The 22358-nt window shown below is 34.8% G+C and overlaps 2 protein-coding genes and 1 long non-coding RNA gene across 7 annotated transcripts in view; 1 reads left to right on the top strand and 2 right to left on the bottom strand.

Annotated features, from left to right (window-relative positions):
* The window catches only part of LOC110378578 (fatty-acid amide hydrolase 2-A), a 33598-nt gene extending 30488 nt beyond the window's left edge, over positions 1–3110 (bottom strand). The window contains exons 1-2 of one of the 2 annotated variants that reach the window (XM_064037353.1): positions 2915–3110; positions 2794–2831 (exon numbers count right to left, since the gene is read on the bottom strand). The gene's annotated coding sequence lies outside the window, so the exon portion shown is untranslated. Of the gene's footprint in view, positions 1–2594; positions 2655–2793; positions 2832–2914 lie in introns of those variants that run through there. The other variant, XM_064037355.1, reaches the window with a different exon arrangement.
* A 2112-nt stretch (positions 3111–5222) lies between these two features.
* Positions 5223–6073, top strand: LOC135117663 (uncharacterized). The gene is made up of 2 exons (XR_010277033.1): positions 5223–5691; positions 5866–6073. It is a non-coding gene; the product is annotated as an uncharacterized LOC135117663 (long non-coding RNA).
* A 716-nt stretch (positions 6074–6789) lies between these two features.
* LOC110378584 (myc box-dependent-interacting protein 1) overlaps positions 6790–22358 on the bottom strand; it is a 48940-nt gene continuing 33371 nt past the window's right edge. Inside the window, exons 2-10 of one of the 4 annotated variants that reach the window (XM_049838675.2) lie at positions 16203–16338; positions 15226–15416; positions 14369–14473; positions 13599–13769; positions 12924–13104; positions 12020–12274; positions 11238–11369; positions 9371–9513; positions 6790–8950 (exon numbers count right to left, since the gene is read on the bottom strand). In XM_049838675.2, the coding sequence (XP_049694632.2) occupies positions 8870–8950; positions 9371–9513; positions 11238–11369; positions 12020–12274; positions 12924–13104; positions 13599–13769; positions 14369–14473; positions 15226–15416; positions 16203–16338 (1395 nt within the window). In that variant the 3' untranslated portion in view covers positions 6790–8869. The remainder of the gene's footprint in view (positions 8951–9370; positions 9514–11237; positions 11370–12019; positions 12275–12923; positions 13105–13598; positions 13770–14368; positions 14474–15225; positions 15417–16202; positions 16339–22358) is intronic. The other 3 variants (XM_049838676.2, XM_064037123.1, XM_049838677.2) reach the window with 3 other exon arrangements.

Here is a 22358-nt window from a genome sequence, read left to right as displayed (position 1 = left end):
GTATTGTAGGTACAGCAATCATGAAATATCAGTACAAAGGTAAATGCGTTGCAATATCTTGGCTTAAAATAAACATGAGCGAATCTGTGTGTATTGTTTTTTACATCCGGGTCTATTATCTAGACAGTATTAATATTCCCGCTCTTCACAAAATAATCTGGATTAAGTTAATCTTTGCTAGCGGTTGAAATTGTATAAGTTTAAGTTTTAATTTATTTAAAGTTGCATCCTTCCGTAGAGCTAACAGATTCTTTAAAATTTAAAAGGCTAGTCGGTAAACTGGGTAGTGCAAGATGTACGTTACAATGCTGGAGAAGAGATGAGCCTGTGTGGTGAATTTTAACCGATTTAGAGTTTCCAAATTCAAGATGTTTTTTCTATGGATGAACACAAGATCTACATGTAGATCTCCTGACACATATTATTATCCTGTAAAGTGCTAATGAAAGAGGAAAAGCGGGGAAACCTGTACTACCTACATCAAAACCAGGTCGAATGTTTTTAACAAAAACAAGGCACGCTTTTGGACCATACCTACTAGTGTTTTAACCATAAATACCACCAAAATTGTTATAACAGACTGCACACAAAAATTAGCATACAAATTATAAAACGTACGCGCACAATTTCCGAGATAATAGACAATAACGGGTCATCATCGCAGCTTACCTAGGTTTACGGGTCGCCGCTGAAATTGGTAATTAACGTCATGTTACACGCTGTCTAGAGCACTAGGTAATATCTAGGTAAGTGGGGAGATAGAATTATATATGAGCTGGAAGATTATATGGAATTTGATTAGTTATGCTTAATGGAATTGAGTAAATTAGAGTAGATAGTGATTTTGGTAGGTTGTTATATGCCCTTAGGCATTTAAAGGTGAAATTATAAATCTTGATACGACTTTCATATAAAAAAATAAATGTAGGTACCTCGCAAAAAATCTATGTGAAAACAAAAATAATGCACTTGTTAATGTCTATGTATTTGTGTTTTTAAAGATTCACCTGAATTTTTTCACTTTTGGTTAAATATTTGAACATATGTATAGGTCTGTTAAAAAATTACTGTGTGAAATGACACTACGAAAAAGAGATTTTTCTACATTTAAAAAGTGAAAAAGTAATCTTAATTGTATTGATTTTTTTTCAATCATAGGTATAACTACCGAGTGTAATTACCTATGACTTTTTTGGGGACATATTTTTTTATTAATGAAAAATTAATAACAAAAGAAGATTGTGGCAGTATTTTGAACAATAAATAAAAGTATAGATAAAAATATTTATCAACCGACCAAACTTCAAGCAAAACAACTTCTTCTACAGTGAACATATGAAACTAACTTCCTACAACAGAAATATGAGATACAAAGTTTGAAGTTAAAATTCAACTTTGTTTCATAGTGCAACTCTCAAAGCCAGTTGGCACAACAGGTAACACTGTTAGCCACTAACTTACTATATACGGGGAAGAGTTTCAGATGCTAGGAAGGTAGTTTAATATTATTTAGCTAGACGTGGTACTTGTTTTGTAGGTGAATGAAAATATAGTGGTGAAGGGTCCATGTTGAAATTCAACAACTAACATGAACCCTTATTTTTCTCCACTATATTTTCATGTGGTTATCCCGAGTTGTAAAATCCTACTATAGTAAAGAATGAAAACATTTATCTGTTTATCATATTCATCTTTACAAAATATTTTAGAGTCAGCTACCATTCTCACTGAATGCAGCAAGGAATCAATATTTTACATGGAGCAACTCATCCTCCGAGCCTTTTTCCCAAAGTATGTTGGGGTCGGCTTCCAGTCTAACCGGATGTAGCTGAGTACCAGTGCTTTACAAGGAGCGACTGCCCTGTCTGACCTCCTCAACCCAGTTACCCGGGCAACCCAATACCCCTTGGTTAGACTGGTGTCAGACTTACTGGCTTCTGACTACCCGTAACGACTGCCAAAGATGTTCAATGACAGCCGGGACCTACAGTTTAACGTGCCATCCGAAACACAGTCATTGGTGTCTAAGATATACTTAGAAAGTACATACAAACTTAGAAAAGTTGCATTGGTACTTGCCTGACCTGGAATCGAACCTGCGCCCTCATACTCGAGAGGTTGGTTCTTTGCCCACTAGGCCACCACGACTTTACATGAGCAACTGAGCTCCACAAATCTCTTGACACTGATTGTCAAACTTTCAGGCTTCCAACTCAACTACCCATAATGATTATTAAAGATGATCCAATGACAGCCAAGATTTATCCAATTATCAAGCCTTCCAAGGGTTATGCATGTTTTTTTGTTCTCTTACTTGCTAAAGCTACTGGATGGATTGAGAGGGAATTGGAGATATGAATAGTCTGAATTATGTGACATAAATATAATACCATAAGTATTAAAATAAAATATTGTTAATTCATTTGCAAGGTGCTGTAAAAATTATTAGAAAATTGAGATGATTTCATTGAATATTTGCATCATGTCTTGACTTTTGTTATTTACTTTCACAAACATATGGTGAACACACATTATTTATACTTAGTACCCTATTTATAGTTTATTATTAAAAAAATAAATAAAAATAAACTTACAAAAACGGAAAATTGCTTCTCTGCCATTTTCTCCTACTTGTAAATAATTGTCTGAATCCCCTGTGAGTGTAAAAATAAAGAAGGTAAACAAAAACAATAACAAAAAAACAAACGTAAGTAAGTACGATAGAAATATAGACCCACCTTATTTTTATATAAAAAAGAGAGTATTAGACGAATTCAACGTTTTGGTACTTACCTTACAGATTTTACAGGATATTATTGCACTTCGAGTTCCTGTAAAATACACACAGTTTTGAAAAATGATAAAACAATAACTACTTGTAAATTCGAGGTAGGTAATTATTGCGTTTTCTTACTTTGTCCTTCAATAACATTGCTAATTAGCTACCGTAACACTCGTCTTTTAATTGAGCACATTTTTAACTCATAATACAAACTCAACACCATATTTTTCAGCTACAAAATTGCCGCAGAAAATATTAAAATCCAAAATCGCGAAAAACATCAATCAATCACACAATAACGTTTCGTTATAACGTCTTCATTATTTTTATTATGCGTTCGAAACGATTTCAAAACATCCCAGCCAGCACAAACCTTTTGAGTAATTTTTGTTTAACAGCAGTCATAGAAGCTAATTGCAGAAAAAAACTACTGTAAATAGCTGATATGGCGCTTACTCAGACGTTATTCAAGCAATTTGGGCACAAAATATACTGCTATTAGCTGTGTAATAGCAACGTAAAAGATGATTAATTTTTGAATAATTGTACGACAAGCTGAATATCTTCTAAATAAAAAGATTTTGTTCTTTAACACAAGTATTACAGCTCTTTTAGCCAGATGATGAGTGAATGATGAATGAACATATTATAATTGACTGAGTCCTTCAAAGCTCAGATATTCAGATCATACACAGCGTTTAGCTTATTTCAGGTATATTTTAGCAAGAAGTTGATCAAATTAAATATTGACAAATCCGAACAGAGTTATACATATGCGTAGTATATTTTACCTATCGTAAATTTTACCCTTATTTAGGCTTGATGAAAGAAATTGTAGGTGCGCATGCAACTTTACCGTGTATATATATATATATTTCGTGTAAATTTTTCACGCTTCCTGATAAGCCGGTTTTGAAGAAATAAACAACATTTTTCTGGTTATGTTTTTTACGTGTAAAATATTTTTTTAGTTTATTTCAATGTAAGGGTTCAAAAATAACCATGTAAAGCTTTTTTAAGAATATTATATTTATTTCGTTATTAAACTTGAGTATTTGAGTATAAAATTCCACATCATTATAATTAGGTTATGTTGTTCGATAATGGCGACGCACATTCTGAATAAAATCTGATTGCACAGTGGCTTACCGTCTAATGTATGCATAACAGACCATAAGTGTCCACTTATTAAGTTGTGCTCTGGTTAAAAGTGGACTGCATTAAACATTTTTCGACAACTGTTCTATAATAACACACATTCGTACTGTAAATCAAACAATTAGGATTCAGTCATATAATAATAAAAACCCACATTATAGGAAAGCTATATTATTTTTTATTTTTAGTTCTTATCAAATTCAGATAATTATAGAAGATTCCGATGAATTGAGAACCTCATTCTTTTAGAAGTCGGTTAAAAAATATAACGATACGAAAAATTACATACTTAATTATAACTAATCATTGTAGTACAGAATTCATAAATAGTAACAAACGTGCGATGCATTTTCACGTAGTAACCCTACAAAACTGTCAGCCGGTTAAATTCTGACTAACTTTCCAGAACAGCTCTTCTAGCATAAAAATGTCTAAGTACTTCTCATGAATACGCAGCAAACTTCTGCATCAGAATCTGTTAATATTGCTTTAACTACAGTTAGCTGCACATGACGGTAATTTCGTACTCAAAGCGTCATAAAGTAGTTACAACAGCTATCTTTATTTCTGTTAAGTTACTATATGCTTCATAACAGAAACAACGCCTATTTTATACAGCAGCTGAATAACTGTCAAGGTGTAGTGTGTAATACAACTAAAAGAAAACAGAATACAGCTTATCCAGTATCATGCTTGATAATGGAATTTTATACCAATGTTATACAAAAGATTACACGAACTCTTGAGTAGCAGGTCTTTTTATGATGATTATTCAGTTTGAAGAAATAAAATCCGCAAATTACTAAACTAATTCAGCTGATAGCATTATTATAGCAAGAAATAACTTTAATACATAATTTGGTAATACACTCAGCTTATATTCATATATAATAAAGCTTAACCCTGCATAGAGTTAAATTCTTGGCCAGTTATCTGACTTGTGTGCTGCCTGGGATGCTATCGATTTTCATAGAACTGTCAACTGTCATGTTGCGTGAAACGTATCGTGCGTGTTACAATTGTTCGTTCGGAAATACAGCTCATAATGTGACACCACAAAAGATAGAAACCTCAGATAGAACCTTTACAATGTTGCCATCTTTAGAGTAAATAGTACCAATAAAATACTGGAAGCCTGACGATGCGATCGATGGTATCAGCTGCTGCATACGTTAGGTGTTGACCATATTAATGTGCCCCAACACCTGCACAGTGAAAGACTTACTTGCCGCCACTGATAATGTAGTGTGCGTGGCGAAATAATCGACTCGCCAAGAAGACTCTCCCTCTTATTATAAAACGCGGTATCAAATAAGTATCGGCTTTTGTACTACCTTTAATCCAGCTGTAAGTACGACCTTGAAAAAACGTTATTACAAAACGCAGTTTCTCGCAAGTCCTATTACTATCTGTAGTACAAAAGATAAACCATCGAGCCCCCTAGTTTAACTGCAGTACTTAGTCGACAAACGTCAAATTCCGTCATTATTTACTTTTGAGGTTATTTGTTTTGTGATGAAAAAAACGAAAGTGGATATAAATATGTGTAATTTGGAATACTTGGATGTGTTAGAATACTATTGGGAGTGTCCGGGGACCCAACAGTGTGCGTCATCGACAAAATCTCTTCAAATTACCTGACGACAATTTTCGATATAAATATAGATTTATGTTTTTCGAAATAATAGTCAATTGAATGCATGATGATAATCCATGATGATCCTATGATGCTCAACTGGGCTCGCCATAAGGTACGTAGCCTTTACAGGGCAAGTAAGTTGCCAAAACATCCTATTAATTATATATAAGAGTCGAAGTTTTTATTATGGAAGTTTGTTTATGTTCCACGCATAAACTACCACATGGATTTTGATGAAACTTCGAAAATATATCAGATTATCATACAGTTTACTGTTTATTTACAGATTCAAGACTATTTTGGCGTTTTGCACGCCGTATCTTTGCCAGTAATATGCAATGTTTGTAAAAGACTGGAAGCTTGCTAAAATGTAGGTACAAAAATGCCAAGATGAGCAAGGGAACAAGATTGTGTGATGAAGAACAGTGTCCAACATGTATCAGTGCGTTTGACTGTATAAATAGACATCGGAATAAAATATAATTTTGTACTTTTATGTTGTTTCATTTTCTTTTCGTAAATTAATGCACACGATATTCTGTGTGTAAGTTATTGTGCACTTAATTTTGAAGAGGTTCTAATTAGATGCACAACGTCTTATTTAATCATTTAAATCGGGATGAAAATAATCCAAGTTATTTCTAACCTAAAAACAAAACATAACTCGGATACGCGCGCTGACGTTCCGTTATACGCGCAAACTCGATAGATGTTTAAAAGAGAATAATTGGATCATGTATATCGTTAAAAGATACTAGAAATATAAAATTACCTTTAAATAATAAAAAGTAATATTTTCAACTGCAGAGATATTTTTTTTTATTATCATAGTTATTAATTTTTCATCAAAATAGACTTAACAAAATAATGTAAAAAGGAACGGCGCACAGAATTCGGAACGATTGAAGGAATGATTTAAATATTTGTTGCTTATAATCTGTGGATATTATTTGAACCACACACACACACAGACAAATCGAAGTACCAAACAGTCTTCTCTTAGTCTACGTTTTGTAATAAGGATGTAAAGACTATCGTAAGTACCGTAACAAACCAAGACGTCTTCAGTCTGGTTTAAACCACTACTTGCGGCAGTTTTTATAATAAGAGGGTCTGTGTTTTGTTTTAACACTGGTCCAGGGTACTAATTCGCTGATACTATTTTAGTTGGCAAAGATGTTTGTGGGGCAATTAAAATAAAAGTCAGAACTTTTTCGAAATATTTTATTTTCCACTTGTAAAAACTGTACAAGTCCTAACAAACTTATAAATTAACATTACATATGGACATTGCATGGCACTGACGATAAAGCCACAACTTTCAACATGTCGGATTGTACTCCTACACAATATCGCAACATCAACTGCTTACAAAAAACTTCAGTCGTTTGTTAAAATTGATATTAAAATTTCATAAGGTCTTTCAAAAATTTGTATAAAAGTTGATTGTTCTAACGATTGATAAAAGGCGGAGCTCCGTTTTTTGAGCAGCTATAGCTGGCAATATGTTTAAGTGGCCCGTCATTATAAGAACATTGTAACATAAACCTAGTTTACATATTTTTTCATAATTCCACACGCAAGGAGCACGACTTATCGGGTTTCCTTTCTCACAAAGTTAAATGATAAAAATATTGAATCGTCAGTGTTGCCTTACTATTTTCAATAATGTTGGCAACAGGAAATATTTTGGGAAAATGATTTTCAAAATGGAACACAATTCAAACCGTCTTATTCTAAAAATATGGGATTAAAATGTAAAATATATAAATTATGTACACTTTCAAAGCACCTCATTTGACACTGGCGTTAATATCAATGTTTGTTCTGGGCACATAAAGTCTGGTATTGTTTTCTATAGAATTTGATATCTGAAGATATTTACAAATCAATATATTATGATGTTGTTTTCGAGACATTTCTTGAAACAAATTTGAGCGTTATCATTACGACATAAATATTTTCTCAAACATTCAAATTAGTTTAGCAGTTATAAATACCTTCAGATAGAAACCTTTCATTCTGCTGTTATTCATAAGCACTATTTTATAGTTAGTATCTGGTTCTAATACAGTTAAATTTAACAAAAAATATAAACCTACTTAAACAGAAAAATGTTTATTCAAAAGCTATAATATTCGATTTAGTCCCTATGTTATATTAACAATATGATAATATGGGTTCAACAAAAAAGTCTAAAAACAATTTTATATACATTAAAACTTAACCTTTTTAATGATTATGTGTTAAGACCTCGCTTTGAAAATGCAATCAAGAAATTGAAATGAAATGCGTCGTCGGAAATGTAATAATATTTGGAAGGCGAATTGATGGTATATAAAGCAGCTTACGATCGCTGCAAAGGCTTACAAGTACAAATATAATCTCATATGATTTGACAGAAATCGTAAAGCAGATGTAGCGCTTTAGCGTATTCCAAGGAAGCGTTATTTTTTATATTACTAACAAAATACAGGAAGAAATTGTTATAATAAAGTCAAATGACCATCAAAACCAGTAACTCAGTATTGAAATAAAAATTGATACATAATAAATAATACTGAATACCTATGTTGATAATAAAAAATTAAATACTTATTCGAATTGTTCGTCAATAATTTTCATTTATTTAATAAAATTTAAGGTCACTTTAAATGTAAAATATATTTTTTATTTGTTACACATGAGCAATTTCGATTTTTAATATTATACAATATAATAATAATCGTTCAAGATTATTGTCATAAAATTGGTGAAGAATTGAAGAGTAGGAAACACACTATACTCATGCGACACACTGTAAAAATATATAATTTGACCACAATCGAGTTTATGTCACTAGAGCCTTTACATAAGGTTCAAATTCAAACAAATCATGCGTTTGATACTTTCTTAATAAGATGATATGATTTCCAGTGTTTCCTACAATGACATGGAATAATAAGTTAAACAATATGTTAACCCTACACCGCTGACTATGTTGATACGAAGTTACTCATACACTGTATATACAAACGCTGATACGGTTACGATTTATCATAATTCGTTGTAATACAACACAAATATAAAATAATAATAAATAATATATAATCTATTAACATTCAACAACTAGACTAAGTTATAAACATAGTTTTTTTTGAATCGTTAACGAAAAAAAAAACTGATTAATGATTATATTGAAATCAAAATCATATTGTAGAAGATAGTTCGTAGTGAATCGGTTGTTAGCTAGTATTGTATGAGTCTGGTCACGTGACACTCATAGGCTGGTTGGCTGTGAAGGGGACACTTCATATTGGTCGCGTGAAGTTCGCGGGGAACATGCCTTTCTCATTGGTTGATTCTTTGATGCCCATCAGCCAGCCTTCCTCCTGAAAATTTTACAGACATTGTTTGAGAGAAGAAGCTTGTGGGTAAATGCTAGTTCCATCGATCACAAAGTAAGGTACGTCTACACTTGGAGCGATCGGTCCACGGTTGGGTTATCCATATTATCACGAATTATGTCGTATTTCTTAGGGCGCGACATTATATTGTGACCCCGACTGTCATAGTATGTGTTCATACATCTTCGGTAGTCGTAACGGATAGTACAGTAGCCAGAAAGTCTGAAAAGCAATCTTTTTAAGTAGCTGAACTTTGTAATCACTGGTGTTTATTCGCATTCAGTGACACTGGAAGTCTATCCCAACAACTTAAGGAGGTAAAATCAATATAGCTTAGGATTCATGGAAACTCGAACTCGACCCCAAAAACATTCCTTAGTTACGATGAAAAGTTTTATTTAGTACCTGTTCGTCAGGATCAGTGTACTCGACGACGCGGATGACCTCGCCGACGTCGAAGGAGAGCTCGTCGGAGTCCTCGCGCGTGTAGCGGTACGTCGCGCGCACGCGGTACAGCGTGCCCGGCGGCAGACCCGCCAGCGTCGCTCCTAGGGGGGGATGGGTTATTGATCGCACTGTATAGTTATCGGCACGAATCTTGAGCTCTGACCTTCACCGTGCCGATAACTATACTGTGTACGGTGCAGATGGCTGTCGCGACTCGGTTGTCAGCGTATGGTAATGAATGAGCGAACAGACGTCTGTGTCAGGAGGTAAGCTTTCTGGGACTGTGGGATTGTTCGAAAGAGCCCTGGTATAGGTATCCCTCATACCGCACCCACAGCGGAAAGGTCATTTGACGTTTTTTTTTTATTGAGTCTCGTATTGTGATCAGTGATGATGCAGTCAACCTAATATGGCCAATATACGCCTGTGTCGGAAGATTAGATTTTATGACTCTTGGGCTGTGAGCAGTAAGTATTAGTCAATTCAAGTTGGTAGCAAAGCGACGAGCAATTTCAAAGTAAACTTTATCTTTATCACAATAAAACATAGTATGATTTAAAAAACGGAAAAATCAAAGGAAAAATAAAAAGAATTAAATGGATAAATAAAGGACTAGTGTTGCGCTTGGTTATCTGAATACCGATATCGATAATAAAGTTAAAAATTATATGACACTGACACTGTTCGCCGCTTCACTGTCATATGTAAATGTCAATGTTATTTGACCCATATTGTAAATTTTGTACTGTCGGTTAACTTATCATCTTATGGTACACTTATGATCACTATAAAAGTAATAATTGAGTTTAAAGTTATGAACAACTTAAAAGCTTGGTATCAAATTATGTTTATCATGGGATGAGTATAAATTTCCAATAAATCCATGCAAAACAATGCAGTAGGTATATGTTTACTGAAATGACTTGTTCAAAACTTGGACAGAGTTTCCCATCATAAACATAACATGCGTAAATATTTAAATAATATAGAAAGCTATATTAATGGTTAACAAATACACGCGAAAACCAACTAACAAGCGAAATTGTTTGCACACACAAACTCAAAAGTAAAAGCCAATGCATATACATACATACATAGATATTTACATACGTTTGTCAGCTGGTCAACCTAGAGTGAATGTAGACACAATGCAATATTATACATAGTAAATATACATAAGTATTAAGAAATGAGATAGAAATAAAATGTCGATAAAATATACAACCTTAACCCATTTATCGATATCGATAAATATATACATGCCTACATGTTTAAATTAAATTATGAAGTAAATTTTCTGTAGTTTTATTTTTGTTTTTATGCCACAAAATTGCAGAAATAATTAGTGACAATCTACTGAAGAAAGACTGTTTTAATTATGACGTTGAAATTATCGACTTTTGTTATTAATGTAACTTACGATATAAGCGTTGAGCTGTTAAGTCCCCCACCGGTGGTTATTCACTAAGATTAGGTAGACCTATTCACACTACTGTTTTCCAGACATGTATAAAATTGACGTATCAGATAACTAAAGAACTTTACAAGCCAATGAGCATGCGGAAAATAAATAAAGATAAAAATATAAGTACCTACGGAAATGTAAGCATTTCAGTATGTACATGGTTCAGTTTTTGTCTGTTGAACAAAGTTTGATAAAACATTTTCATTAAAAAAAAAGTAGATGCCTGTTTCTGCTATAGTGTGAACAGGCCTAATTTCAATGGTCTGTCAAATTAAAAATAAATAAACAAAAAAAATATGGCGGATTATTTTTCCCAAACCATATTTTCCGTTTACTATTTTTATCCAGACCAAAACTTACCAATAGGTATGTCGTATACATCGTCGGTCTTGTTTTCAGTGTCATTCTTCTCTTTTTCGTCCTTTTTTTCTGAATCTATCTGTTTGTTTTCTTCCGAGATATTATTTGACTTCTCCGGCGGTACTGGCGACCCTGAGAGAATTGTCACTTGCTATTTGTTCTACGGGAACTGTGTTTGTACAAATGTACATTTGCGGTAAACTAAGTGGAGTTGGACTACTGAATTTGATTGCACTGTGGCTTAGTGAGTGAAACCAACCAAATGTGTGGTTCGTGAAATATTTTACAAAAATTGTGGGGAGTTTTGTTCCAATATAGGTGTTTAGGTATTGCAAATGAAAATTAATGTTTAATTTTGAAATAGCTGTAGCCATGCTTTCTATCTACCACGACATCAAATTAGTACCATCTATGATTGATACTCATACCGCTAACTCACCATTTTTACCCAATGCTTTACAAAGTACCAGGAGTCCATACGCTTTTGGAGATGGAATAATAGGGATCTTGACTATGAAAAAGGAAAAGTCAGTTTTTCTTTTAACTGACCAAAAACTAATAGAAGAGCAAATTTTTTTTTAGTTATAAGTCATACTGTGATATTAGGGGTTGAATTTATGATTTTTTTTTTCAATAAGAAAAAACTGTCAATAATCTTAACTAATGTACAAGACTGACTTTATTTACTTTTTCATAGTCAAAAAAAATCCCAAAAAACCGGTCATCTATACTGAAACTTGCTTAAATCTCCGCGACCAAAAGTACTAGGGCGGCATACTCACCAACAGGTATATCATACAGCTGTTCGACGTTCTTGTCGTCCTGTTCTATATTATTGTTAGTCGCAGGGGGCGTGGCCGGCTTGTCTTTCTCCTTCCTTTCCACAGTAGTGGGCGTGTCTGTGTCGGCTTCAGGTTTAACGTCAGTTTCGGGTTTTGCTTGCAGTGGTGTGTCGGCTCGTGGTATGTCGGGAGCGTTGGCGCGGGGCGTGCCGGGCGGCGGCGCGGGGGAGCCGTTGAGCGCGGGGGAGGGGGGCGCTACACACACATACATACACTCACACATGCCGACACATGGTTAGTGTTATTATGGGAGGTGGTGAAGTGTCTTTATACATATACTTTGAGCAAATAGGCACATAACAACACATAAAGGTATCAGTACTTAAAAAAAATTGTGCCGTAGTGCCAAAAAAGTATACGAAAATAAACTTCACCATTTCCCAAACAAGATTAGATTTTAAAGCTAACAGCTAATATTATTTCAAAGAATTATTATTTTCAGTAAGCTCACTCAAAACATTTCAATCAAATTATTTACTTGAAGAACACAACACACAAAAAAAACATTTAAAGTTAATCTGAGCCTTTTTTCGTTTCCAAATTAATTTCGATGTATGTTTTCTAAAAAAACCTTATAGGTAAATCTTGAACTATACCTACACTTAATATAACAATTTAGTATGATTTAATAATTTGTCTCCCATCCCACCCCAAAAAAATCGTCTAAATCACCCCACTTTAACATTTTTTTCCAAAATTCAGAAAGAATTTAACGCTTCTTCTGTTATTTAATTCCCCAAATTTATAAGCAAATAAAATTGGCATCAAAATCTCCCCATAAAACTTTATCCAAGACAACTTTTTCCCGAAATCCCCCATCTAGCCCAGCATTCCCCCAACTCACTCTGCACAGTATCGGTGGGTGAAGCCGGCTTGCCGTTGTGCGAGTTGAGCGTGGCGTGGGGCGAGGCGGCGGGCGAGATGTTGTTCATGTTGATGCTGAGGTTGTTCGCCTTCTTGCTGTACGATCCACGTTGGCAGTCAGTCGCTAGCTTGTCCGTTATCATTTCCAGTTCGCCAAATACCTGGAATGGGGGATTGCGGGATAAGATTAAGAAAATAGTTTGGTGATCCTTAGATTTAAGACGGTTTTTAGTCTATAGGAGAAGGGGCAAGAACGAAATTCTGAACAGTCGAACACTCGGTACTGAAATGCAGAGAGACATAGGATAGTATATTTTGCACCCGGTTGAACGATCACTTAAAAGCATTCGATTGTTTGTTTCTAAACAGTATTTTAGCTGTCCTTGCATTTTGCTTCTATATTTATAAAATTACTTAATATTCCTCTATATTTCTTTCGACAAAATTACTATCAAACATTTTGCAAGACAAAAATCCTAAATATACTCCAATAACTCATCATCATATCAGGCGTTCTTCAGGGCACAACTCTCAGCCCAACTCAAAAAAAATGCTTCATACAAATTATGTGGGCCTGACAGGGTCCATAATTGTGACATAAATTACCTTACTAACAACTGTAAACATTAAAGTATTGAGTATGTTACAAACTAACCTTATGACTTTCAGAATGGAAGAGTTGTTCAGCCGAGAAGAGTGTTTGCAGATTGTTGACGTAGAAGAGGACGCGGGAGTCGTACAGTGCGGGCAGTTCGTCGTGAAGTTCGGAGTTCAGCACTTCGTATGTGCGCTTCGCTTCTTCTAGCTGCTCCCTGCCTTTGGTTACCTAGAAGAAGATGGTTCAAGTTTGTTAAGGGCCTTCTTGAATACTATCTGAGAGTAATATTGTGCTTAGGTTTTTAGAAATGTGTCAAGCATTCCGTCGCAAATTTCGGTGGGTAAAGTTGCTGGAATTTCGGCAGTCTATAAGAATAGTCCAGACTAGCAAGCGCAGCGTAGGACGTCCACCAACAAGGTGGACAGACGGCCTCATAAAGGTCGCCGGAAGATGCTGGATGCAGGTCGCCTCCAACAGGTATCTGTGGAGATCTAAGGGGGAGGCCTATGTTCAGCAGTGGACGTCCTATGGCTGAGATGATGATGATTAGAATAAACTCTAATGGGAATTGATATTTTGACTTTTAAAATTAATCACTGTATTGCATTAAAATCTTCGTTAAATTCGACTTTCCCAGGAGCCAACTCTAAGCATTTGCAAATTGTAGATTACTAAATAAATCGTTAAACATCTTTACTGAGAGTCACGTTTAAACAGTCTTTTAACGATAACAGCGAAGGCCAAGGTACAGAATCTAGAACCAATTTACTGCGACAGGTAATTAACTATACCTACAGAGTTGTTTATAAACAGACATAAGAGCCTACCTTGACATCGTCCCTTCTCTTCGTGGCGTTCGATTGAAGATTCTGGAAGCTGTGCCTTTGACTGTCGTAGTCTACCAACTTGCGGCCGCGTTTCTCGATCTTTTTCTGTAAAATAAATGGAAAAAATATTAATGCTGGCTGTTCACCCGTTTTTCGGGGGAACTAATTCATCCACCCGAATAAAAACTAGATGCCCTTGGTTAAGCTCTGGATTACTGTATACTAGTTCAGTAGTTTCGGCATGAAATCCTGACAGAAATAAATAATCATATTCGCATTTATAACATAAAGATCAGGTACCACTAATAATTTTGAAATATCTTTATCGATTTTGATATCGCATCCAGGTAAAAGAATGACAGAAATTTTAGGTAGAATATTATGTCCTATTAAAACTGTCGAGCGTAATTCGAGGACTCTCAAAAGTATAACGAGTAATTAAGCTGGTTTAGTACCAATTATGAGGTTAATAACAACATTAACGTGATTCCACCAAACCATTAAACCGTTGCGTAATCGCGAAGGACTGTAATTATTAAGTCATTATCCTTTTAGTTTTGATTTTTTAATTGGTCATCATTGGTAATTGGTGGATTTTGCACCAATCGCTGTTACTTTCAAACATTTGGCGACGATTAGACATAATGAAATAGTTTTGACGATCACTTATAAAGATCAAGAAATTACAAAGTTCAAGATCCTATTTCATCAACGTTCCTTTAAGATTCCTTAACTTTAGAAAACTTAGTGGTAAACGTACAAAAAAGACTTGCCACCTTCACTTAACGAACTCCTAAATATTATTTCCTTGCAACTTAGATCACTAGCTCTAATAAACCTCTTCTGATTCAACTTACCCTGACTTCAGGGAACTGGTTGGTGTACGTATTGAGCGGGATGAGGACCTGATCTCCCAGCTTGTGGGAGAAGTCCTGCCACAACATCTCCAAGTTCTGCGCTTGTACGTACAGCAGGTCGTGGCCTGACCAGCCACTCTCGTAGACTTCCGTGATGGCTTCCATCAGGGTTTTGGAGGCTGTTTGTACCGCTGTGGAAGGTAGAATAAGATAAATAAGTAACCTGTTGTAATTGTGAGCTGTGTGGTATATTTAGGTCGATTGAATTCTTGAAATTATTAGGATTTAGAATAGGAGTCAAGTCATTCAGGTATCGTTTTTCTAGAAATGGCTACAAATGGGTCAAGCTTATGCAGTAAAATAAGACTTTTATAAGTATAGATAAATAAATGTAGGTACATGTTGACAGGATGTAAATAAGACATTATTTAATATTGAAGTCTAGGATTGGCCACCAGGAGAGGAGATCTAGACAAAAGATAGCTACTCGTAGAAAATGTAGATCATCAACCTCTCCACAGCAAACTCGTTGAATTTTTTTGCAATACACAAGACCTCATTAATAGCCGCGGACTATTTGTCGTAGCACTATGTGCACACATTTGGCACGCACCCAGATCGAGTTCAAGAATCTCTGCACATCCGACTCTTTCGTCATTCCTTGGTCCGAATACTCGCAGTTACTTCGAATTTAGCGAAAGTTTATAAGTGGAACGTGGAAGACTAGTTTGCTGAATGCTGGTTCTTTGTGTTCGTACAATGGTGCAAAGGATGTGAAGATGAAATGATCAGCTACGTCCTGGTTGGTCTAACAAGGCTTTAAGTACTATGAGAAAACTGGTACGCAGGTTACGCATGTGACGGCAATTTTAAATTCTTAACTGAATCACCCTTTTGAGACCAGCTCGAGTAAATTGCAAAGATACGAAATATAGATAGTGATCAGTCCTATATTTTTTATAGGTAAGAACTCTTACCTCGTATACATCTTATGTAGTTGTTGAACTCCTTCTGAAGCCTGGTGGCCTGCTGATGTTGCCTGTTGAAGTTCTGCAGATGTTCTTCGAATATGTCGTCGAGGGTCCGGTCTACCTTGCCCAGGTTTTGAAGGAGCTGTGGACAAAGATAGAAACTTATTAGTTACAAGGACATGTATCATCATCATTTAACTAAAAACAGAACCGCACTCTTATACACTATTAGAAGAACATCAACATCCTTATGATCCATCACCAATTCATAAGCAAAGCCATCGGTAAAATAACTTCGTGCGAACATTCAAAAGGTCCCAAAATCTACTGTAATTTAAACTAAGGGACGTCAGACGTATTCAGGTCTACTATCAGATATTCAGCACATCACAAATATATTTCACCTGATTTCAAAACGTAACCCTACCAGCTAGCACAAGGATATCTAGGTTTAGTACGCCACAGGAATGAGTGCAGCAATTATTATTTAATCTATTGCCATTCCAACTTTATTGCTTTGTTCCTGTTGCACCAAACGGTACGTCGTGTTTAATGGTTTGTTTTATTTTATGGACCTGTGCTGAGAATTGTCTCTTGGGATTGATAGATGATTCTTGATCATTGGTAAATTCGCTCGCAGTCTTGCCATTTTAGAATATAATTGGAAGATCAAAATTTATTATTGAAGTGGGCAGTTGTTTCCTGATTCTATGGTGTAGGCACAACCTGAAGTGCCTATGGCATTTTAACTGCTTAAAATCTCACTGATGTTTGTGTGATGTGTGAAAAGGAATTGGAGACATGAATATGCAATATTGCATTTCGTATATCTGACCGTAAAACATTCTGACTAGACACCTACACAAGCTTGAACTTGAATAAAAACACATCAATGACAAAAGCAAAAAAGGTGATGTCAACAAGTCTACTATTTATTACTCAAGAGGTAACTTAATACTATGTGTTACCTAGTAGTAGTTACCTAATTAAAACGCTCTAATGCGACATATAGACATAGACAGCATTGAGCGATAGTTGTCACACCCACAACAACAGGCTTATCATTCACTAATTAAATATTAGTTCTAACAATTCGTCGTCATGTTTAAGGACCGTGAAACAAGCTGCAAATATTATAGTCTGTTTCATTTCAATATTTACTTGGGATGACGTCATGCGTATGTCAATTGCGGGCGAATTAGGTAACGAGGCTTGCAGCTGGATAGGGTACTACAAAAAAACATAACAATTTGGAATCTAGGGATTGTTATTAATTTTTTTTTTCATTCCAATGAGCTATCTAACCCAGTATAGACCTATCTAACAATCCCAATTACATTGGAATGAAAAGAATTTTAGATCTTGTTCAGATAAAAATAAGCGGTATCTGGTGGTCTGGTGCAGAGTCATTATTATCAAAGTAATTAGTCCAAAGTTCAGTCTCAAGATGACGGTCACACGTTTAACACCTTAAACTCCGTTTCATAAGATCACACATCCTATCATTTATTCAGTGACCTTGCATACACACATCGGCGGCATTGTTTGCAAAACATGCATACTTCACACCTGTGCACACTACAAGCAACTGAACTGCTTCAATATGCAACGATCAGATGATCAGACTTTACAAATGCATATTGCGAAGATTCGCAATACTAATTATTGCAGAACAGTTGTGAAGAGATTAGTGGTATTGCATTTGTGATTTAAGATAGCATTTCGAAACTGGTTGCTTTTACTGGTAATGTGGAAGATGTTATTAAGAGTGAACTTAATAGGAATATCAGTGGGATTCCATATGATGATGTTAAAATGAAGGAGCTAATTTGAACACTGCAGTCTCAGTTACGCTTTCATCAGATACTAGACTAGGTAAACCCCCTAAAGCAATTTTAGGATACTGTATCCAAGAAGAAGTAAAACTATAAAATCATGTGAAAGAAGCCTAATTCCCAACCCTGACCAACCTAACACCGGAACACGAAATCGCCAAACAAGCAATAAAGAGCTGCCACACGTCAGTAACCGCGACACATAACACAAGTGATAATCCATTGGCTATACCAAACGTATATGTAATATGTAATGTCATCGACCGGCCACTACTCCCATTGTTCCCGAGTAATGGCATGCACCACCATGGAATAGGTGAAGTTAATTATATTGATGTTTTGGCTGTAATATGCTTCGCGTGTTAGATTTTGTTTGTTGATGATTCGGTATAAAATCTAGAACTTCAATAATGATTTACATGAATCACAGAAATTGATAGAGATCAAAACGTTGTATTTGGAGAACCTTGCACACATGACAATCAATCATAAAAGCCAATATAAAAGGTTTCAATCATTGTACTTGAAGTTCTATAGAATTTAGGAGACCCAGTATAATGACACAAACTTTCTTCTAGTTCACTTGCTTCCTTTATAATATCTCAACAAACATTTTCGGAAGTGACAATCAGAGGTAAGCAGTTACCTCGGTTACGTCCGTCGTTCGTCGTGACTCTTGTGACGTCACATCCGCGGCCGTTTCCTTTCGATTTCGATTGTCTTTGACCGAGGCCTCCAATTACGATCATTGTGCGTAAGCGACGAATATTAAGACTTTAGCACTTACGGAAACCTCTTCGCAATTAGTACTAAAATCAATACAATTAATTCCTTTATCTACTGAATTTATTGATTTATGTCCAAGACAGTTTGGTTAATTATTTCCTATTGTCTTTCTTTAATACGCTTCTATCGTTGTTAGTTTTAATTGAATTGCAATTTCAATAGGACATGCCGCCTAGAAGGCTGTTAAGAAGCATTCTTTATTAATTACACGCAATAAATTATCGCAATCGATCATCACATAATCACATTACAGATCTTAATCTCTTCGGATTTCATAATTATTGCAAGTGGCTGATATGCAGCAATACACGAATTATTTTTATTTATGATTTCTTCAAAAAGGAACTGAATGCACTTGATCATGGGTGAAGACATCTAATAATTTAATTAAGAAACTATAGTTTCAGAATCACATACATACATGAATAACGGAGAACGGAGTGTAAAAGTAGGAGACTTGACTTATGCCAAAAGCTTGAAAACAAAAAAAAAATATAGTCATGCTGAATCTGATGAAAAGCAAAACGCAGAATGACACAGCATCTACTTTCTTCTTACTATCATCTATTTAAAAGAATAGGTTACTACTAAACGGTAGGTCATCAGCCAATCAAAACGATTGTAATACTAAACCCGTTACAAACGTTATGTTAGTTATTTTTTTGTTTGAGTAGAGAATAAAAGAACCGTGTGACGACACACTGATCTACAAATTGTTATAGACACAAGTAACGATGTAGGCGTAAATTATGATTTGTATGATTTACAAGACATTTGTCTGTGTGTGTGTTTATGCATTTGCCATCTGTGTCCGCACACAGATAGGTATTCATAAAATGAGAATCGTATTGTTAAAACTATAATGCACCGGAATAAGGAAGACGAAAGAATTAAGATGTTGATAAACAAAGTTGGTAAGATCAATTCGTTTTAGTTTTACAATGAAGATTAAGGATTTCCGATACATGCCAATGTGACGCGTCATGCAATCATTTAAATGGAAATGAGTTATTGTTCTATTGAGAATAATTGTGATTTATACGCAATGTACGATACCATGCACTGCACATCGAGTCAAGCATGAATTACTTTTTGTTACTGAATTAAAAGACTCAGTGCTGCAACTACCTAATGAATATAATGAGCACAAAGATCTTAATAATAAAATTACAATCAAAAATTACACTTTTGTGGTAAATCATAATGAAAATTGCATCAGCTTCAAGATTAGCACCTTCCAGGAAACTGGTACGATTTCCGAAACGTTACGCATCGTGAACTGTATATTTTTTTGCATCCTAAACTAGGACTTGTATTGTGAAAATTGTAGATATGTGTAAAATTGCAGGTTTTTATAAGTCTTATTTCCGTGCTATGATATACCACATCTTAAGCTGTCAATTGTTTTAAGAGGTTATTGAAATGGCCATTAAGTTCTTGATCTTTATATATATCTTTTGGAACGATCCTAAACTAATGAATATCAAAACGATTACAGTATCATCTCTCGAGTTTACTCAAAGCTGTCTGGATCTATATAACGAAAACTACAAAGTGGAAGAAGCCCTTTGATATAAATTCAATTTGGATTATTATCTGAAGCGTCGGCTTCTCTAAGCGTATAAGCAAACAAGTTGTAAATAAGGATTTCAAACGCATTAGATTGTTAATCAAATGTGTTGAGTATTTCTCTGCTTTTTGCTGACCCTAATACATGATTTAGAATTTTCATAATTATTAATAACTTTTGTAAGAGATTTACAGATTTTTTCTTCTCTTGATCCATGTAATTTGAGATCGACGCAATATTTGCTACAGAAAATTCATCTGCTTCTAATATCGGCGTGTACGATTAAGATGTCGAAATAGAAGCAACGAAGGCAAAACATGAATCTTATGCAAATACAGTAAAATATTTAACAGACACTACAACAACTAAAGCATTATTTAGTTAGAATAATAAGGTTAATAAACTACTGACGAATGAATCTTTGCTAGACGGCCGGACGACAGTATGAATATGCATTGCACTCGGCCCGTAACATGTGCGTCTAAATATAGTCTTCGATAACTCGCTTTGTTTGCTTGCCTAACTTATTCCAACGTTTTTCATTGGAAACTATTTTGTTGGTGTAGTAAACATTATTTCTTGTTTCGTAACTCTCTATACAGTTTCCTATAGATCTATGTACGATCAGTTGCTATTTACTTTTGGTTTTACTGAGGGAAATCCGGCGCTGTTCACACTTTTATTTGGGTTTCTTGTTTTATATGTTTTTCTATTTATTTTTGGAGTTGGCTCTGAGTTTAGATGTCATAAAGTCAAATTTTAACAGTTGTGTCTATGAAGAAAAGGAACTTTATAAAAATTAATATAGTTCTGATTATTGCACCACGTGCATTCCTATGCTCTATTCCTAACAGTGGCGATGCGTGGGTCTCAAAAGCATCTATTGACTGCTCTTTTTGATTTTACGAATTCATTAAGTATGGTAATATCTTTATGTGATAGAGATAAAACACGTTTGACTAGCCGATAATCATCTACTTTTATCTTCATATTATGGTGATCCGTAAAAGCGGATACTTTAATTATACCCACAATTATGAGGTTCATTCATCTTTAGAGAATAAGCCTTGCTTTATTTGGTATGCGTTTATAATCCTTATCGTTTATGTTTCTGCTTTCTCTTCGTCGTTTTGTTGGACTTGAGACACGTCTGTAGGACTAGTTTCCATTTTAGCACTAAGTATCTAATCTCCATTTTAACCGTAGCATGTTTAGCAGCAGGTACGGAGAAATTCGCAATTTTTTCTATTGATTTATGCGAGCAAACGATTCTCAATTCTCACCGATAGTAAATAAAGCTTAAAACCAATAAACACCACTTGATGCGAGATTCACTTGCATCGACTGTAAATCTTGTTGAGTTTAAAATAGTATGCGAACTAATGCTGCTTCAGATGGACTTCAAAATCTAGACAAAAGCATTAGATAGATAGTTGCTCATATTTCACTCTATTCGATATCGTATCATACGCTAATTTGTTCCACGAGGGATTTCTGGCTCGCCTTCAAACGCACGCTAACGCAACTAAACAAATTAAACATAAATGATATATAATAATAAATAAATGCTGAAACACATAAACAAACATAAACTAAATACGTACGTGCGTAGTTTCAATGCAGTATTGAACTAGGTCGATTATGAGAATAAAATAATAGATGATACTTAAGCATGAGGCCATATTTTATTGCAAAATCAATGGATGCAATTTACATAGCAAGTGCAAAATTGCTTCAGGAAGGTTAACTAGGAGTTTCCTTCTATGAATTTCACGGTATTAAGTGTGAAATCGGCAGATAAGGCTATTTATTTTCCTTAATTAACGTTTCCGATCTTTAAATGCCCTCTAGTTTTCTGCTAGTTACCGGTCATATTATTTTAGAATCCAATTGAATGATTTACCTGTGACATTTTGAGCAATAATCTTTTGCAAAATTCAAAGTTTTAACGTCTTGAGAGATTGAACATCT

This window comes from Helicoverpa armigera, chromosome 12 (genome assembly GCF_030705265.1).
Source record: "Helicoverpa armigera isolate CAAS_96S chromosome 12, ASM3070526v1, whole genome shotgun sequence".
Taxonomy (NCBI): domain Eukaryota; kingdom Metazoa; phylum Arthropoda; class Insecta; order Lepidoptera; family Noctuidae; genus Helicoverpa; species Helicoverpa armigera.
Note: the sequence above shows the minus strand (reverse complement) of the source record. Positions and strands in the feature narration are given on the sequence as shown.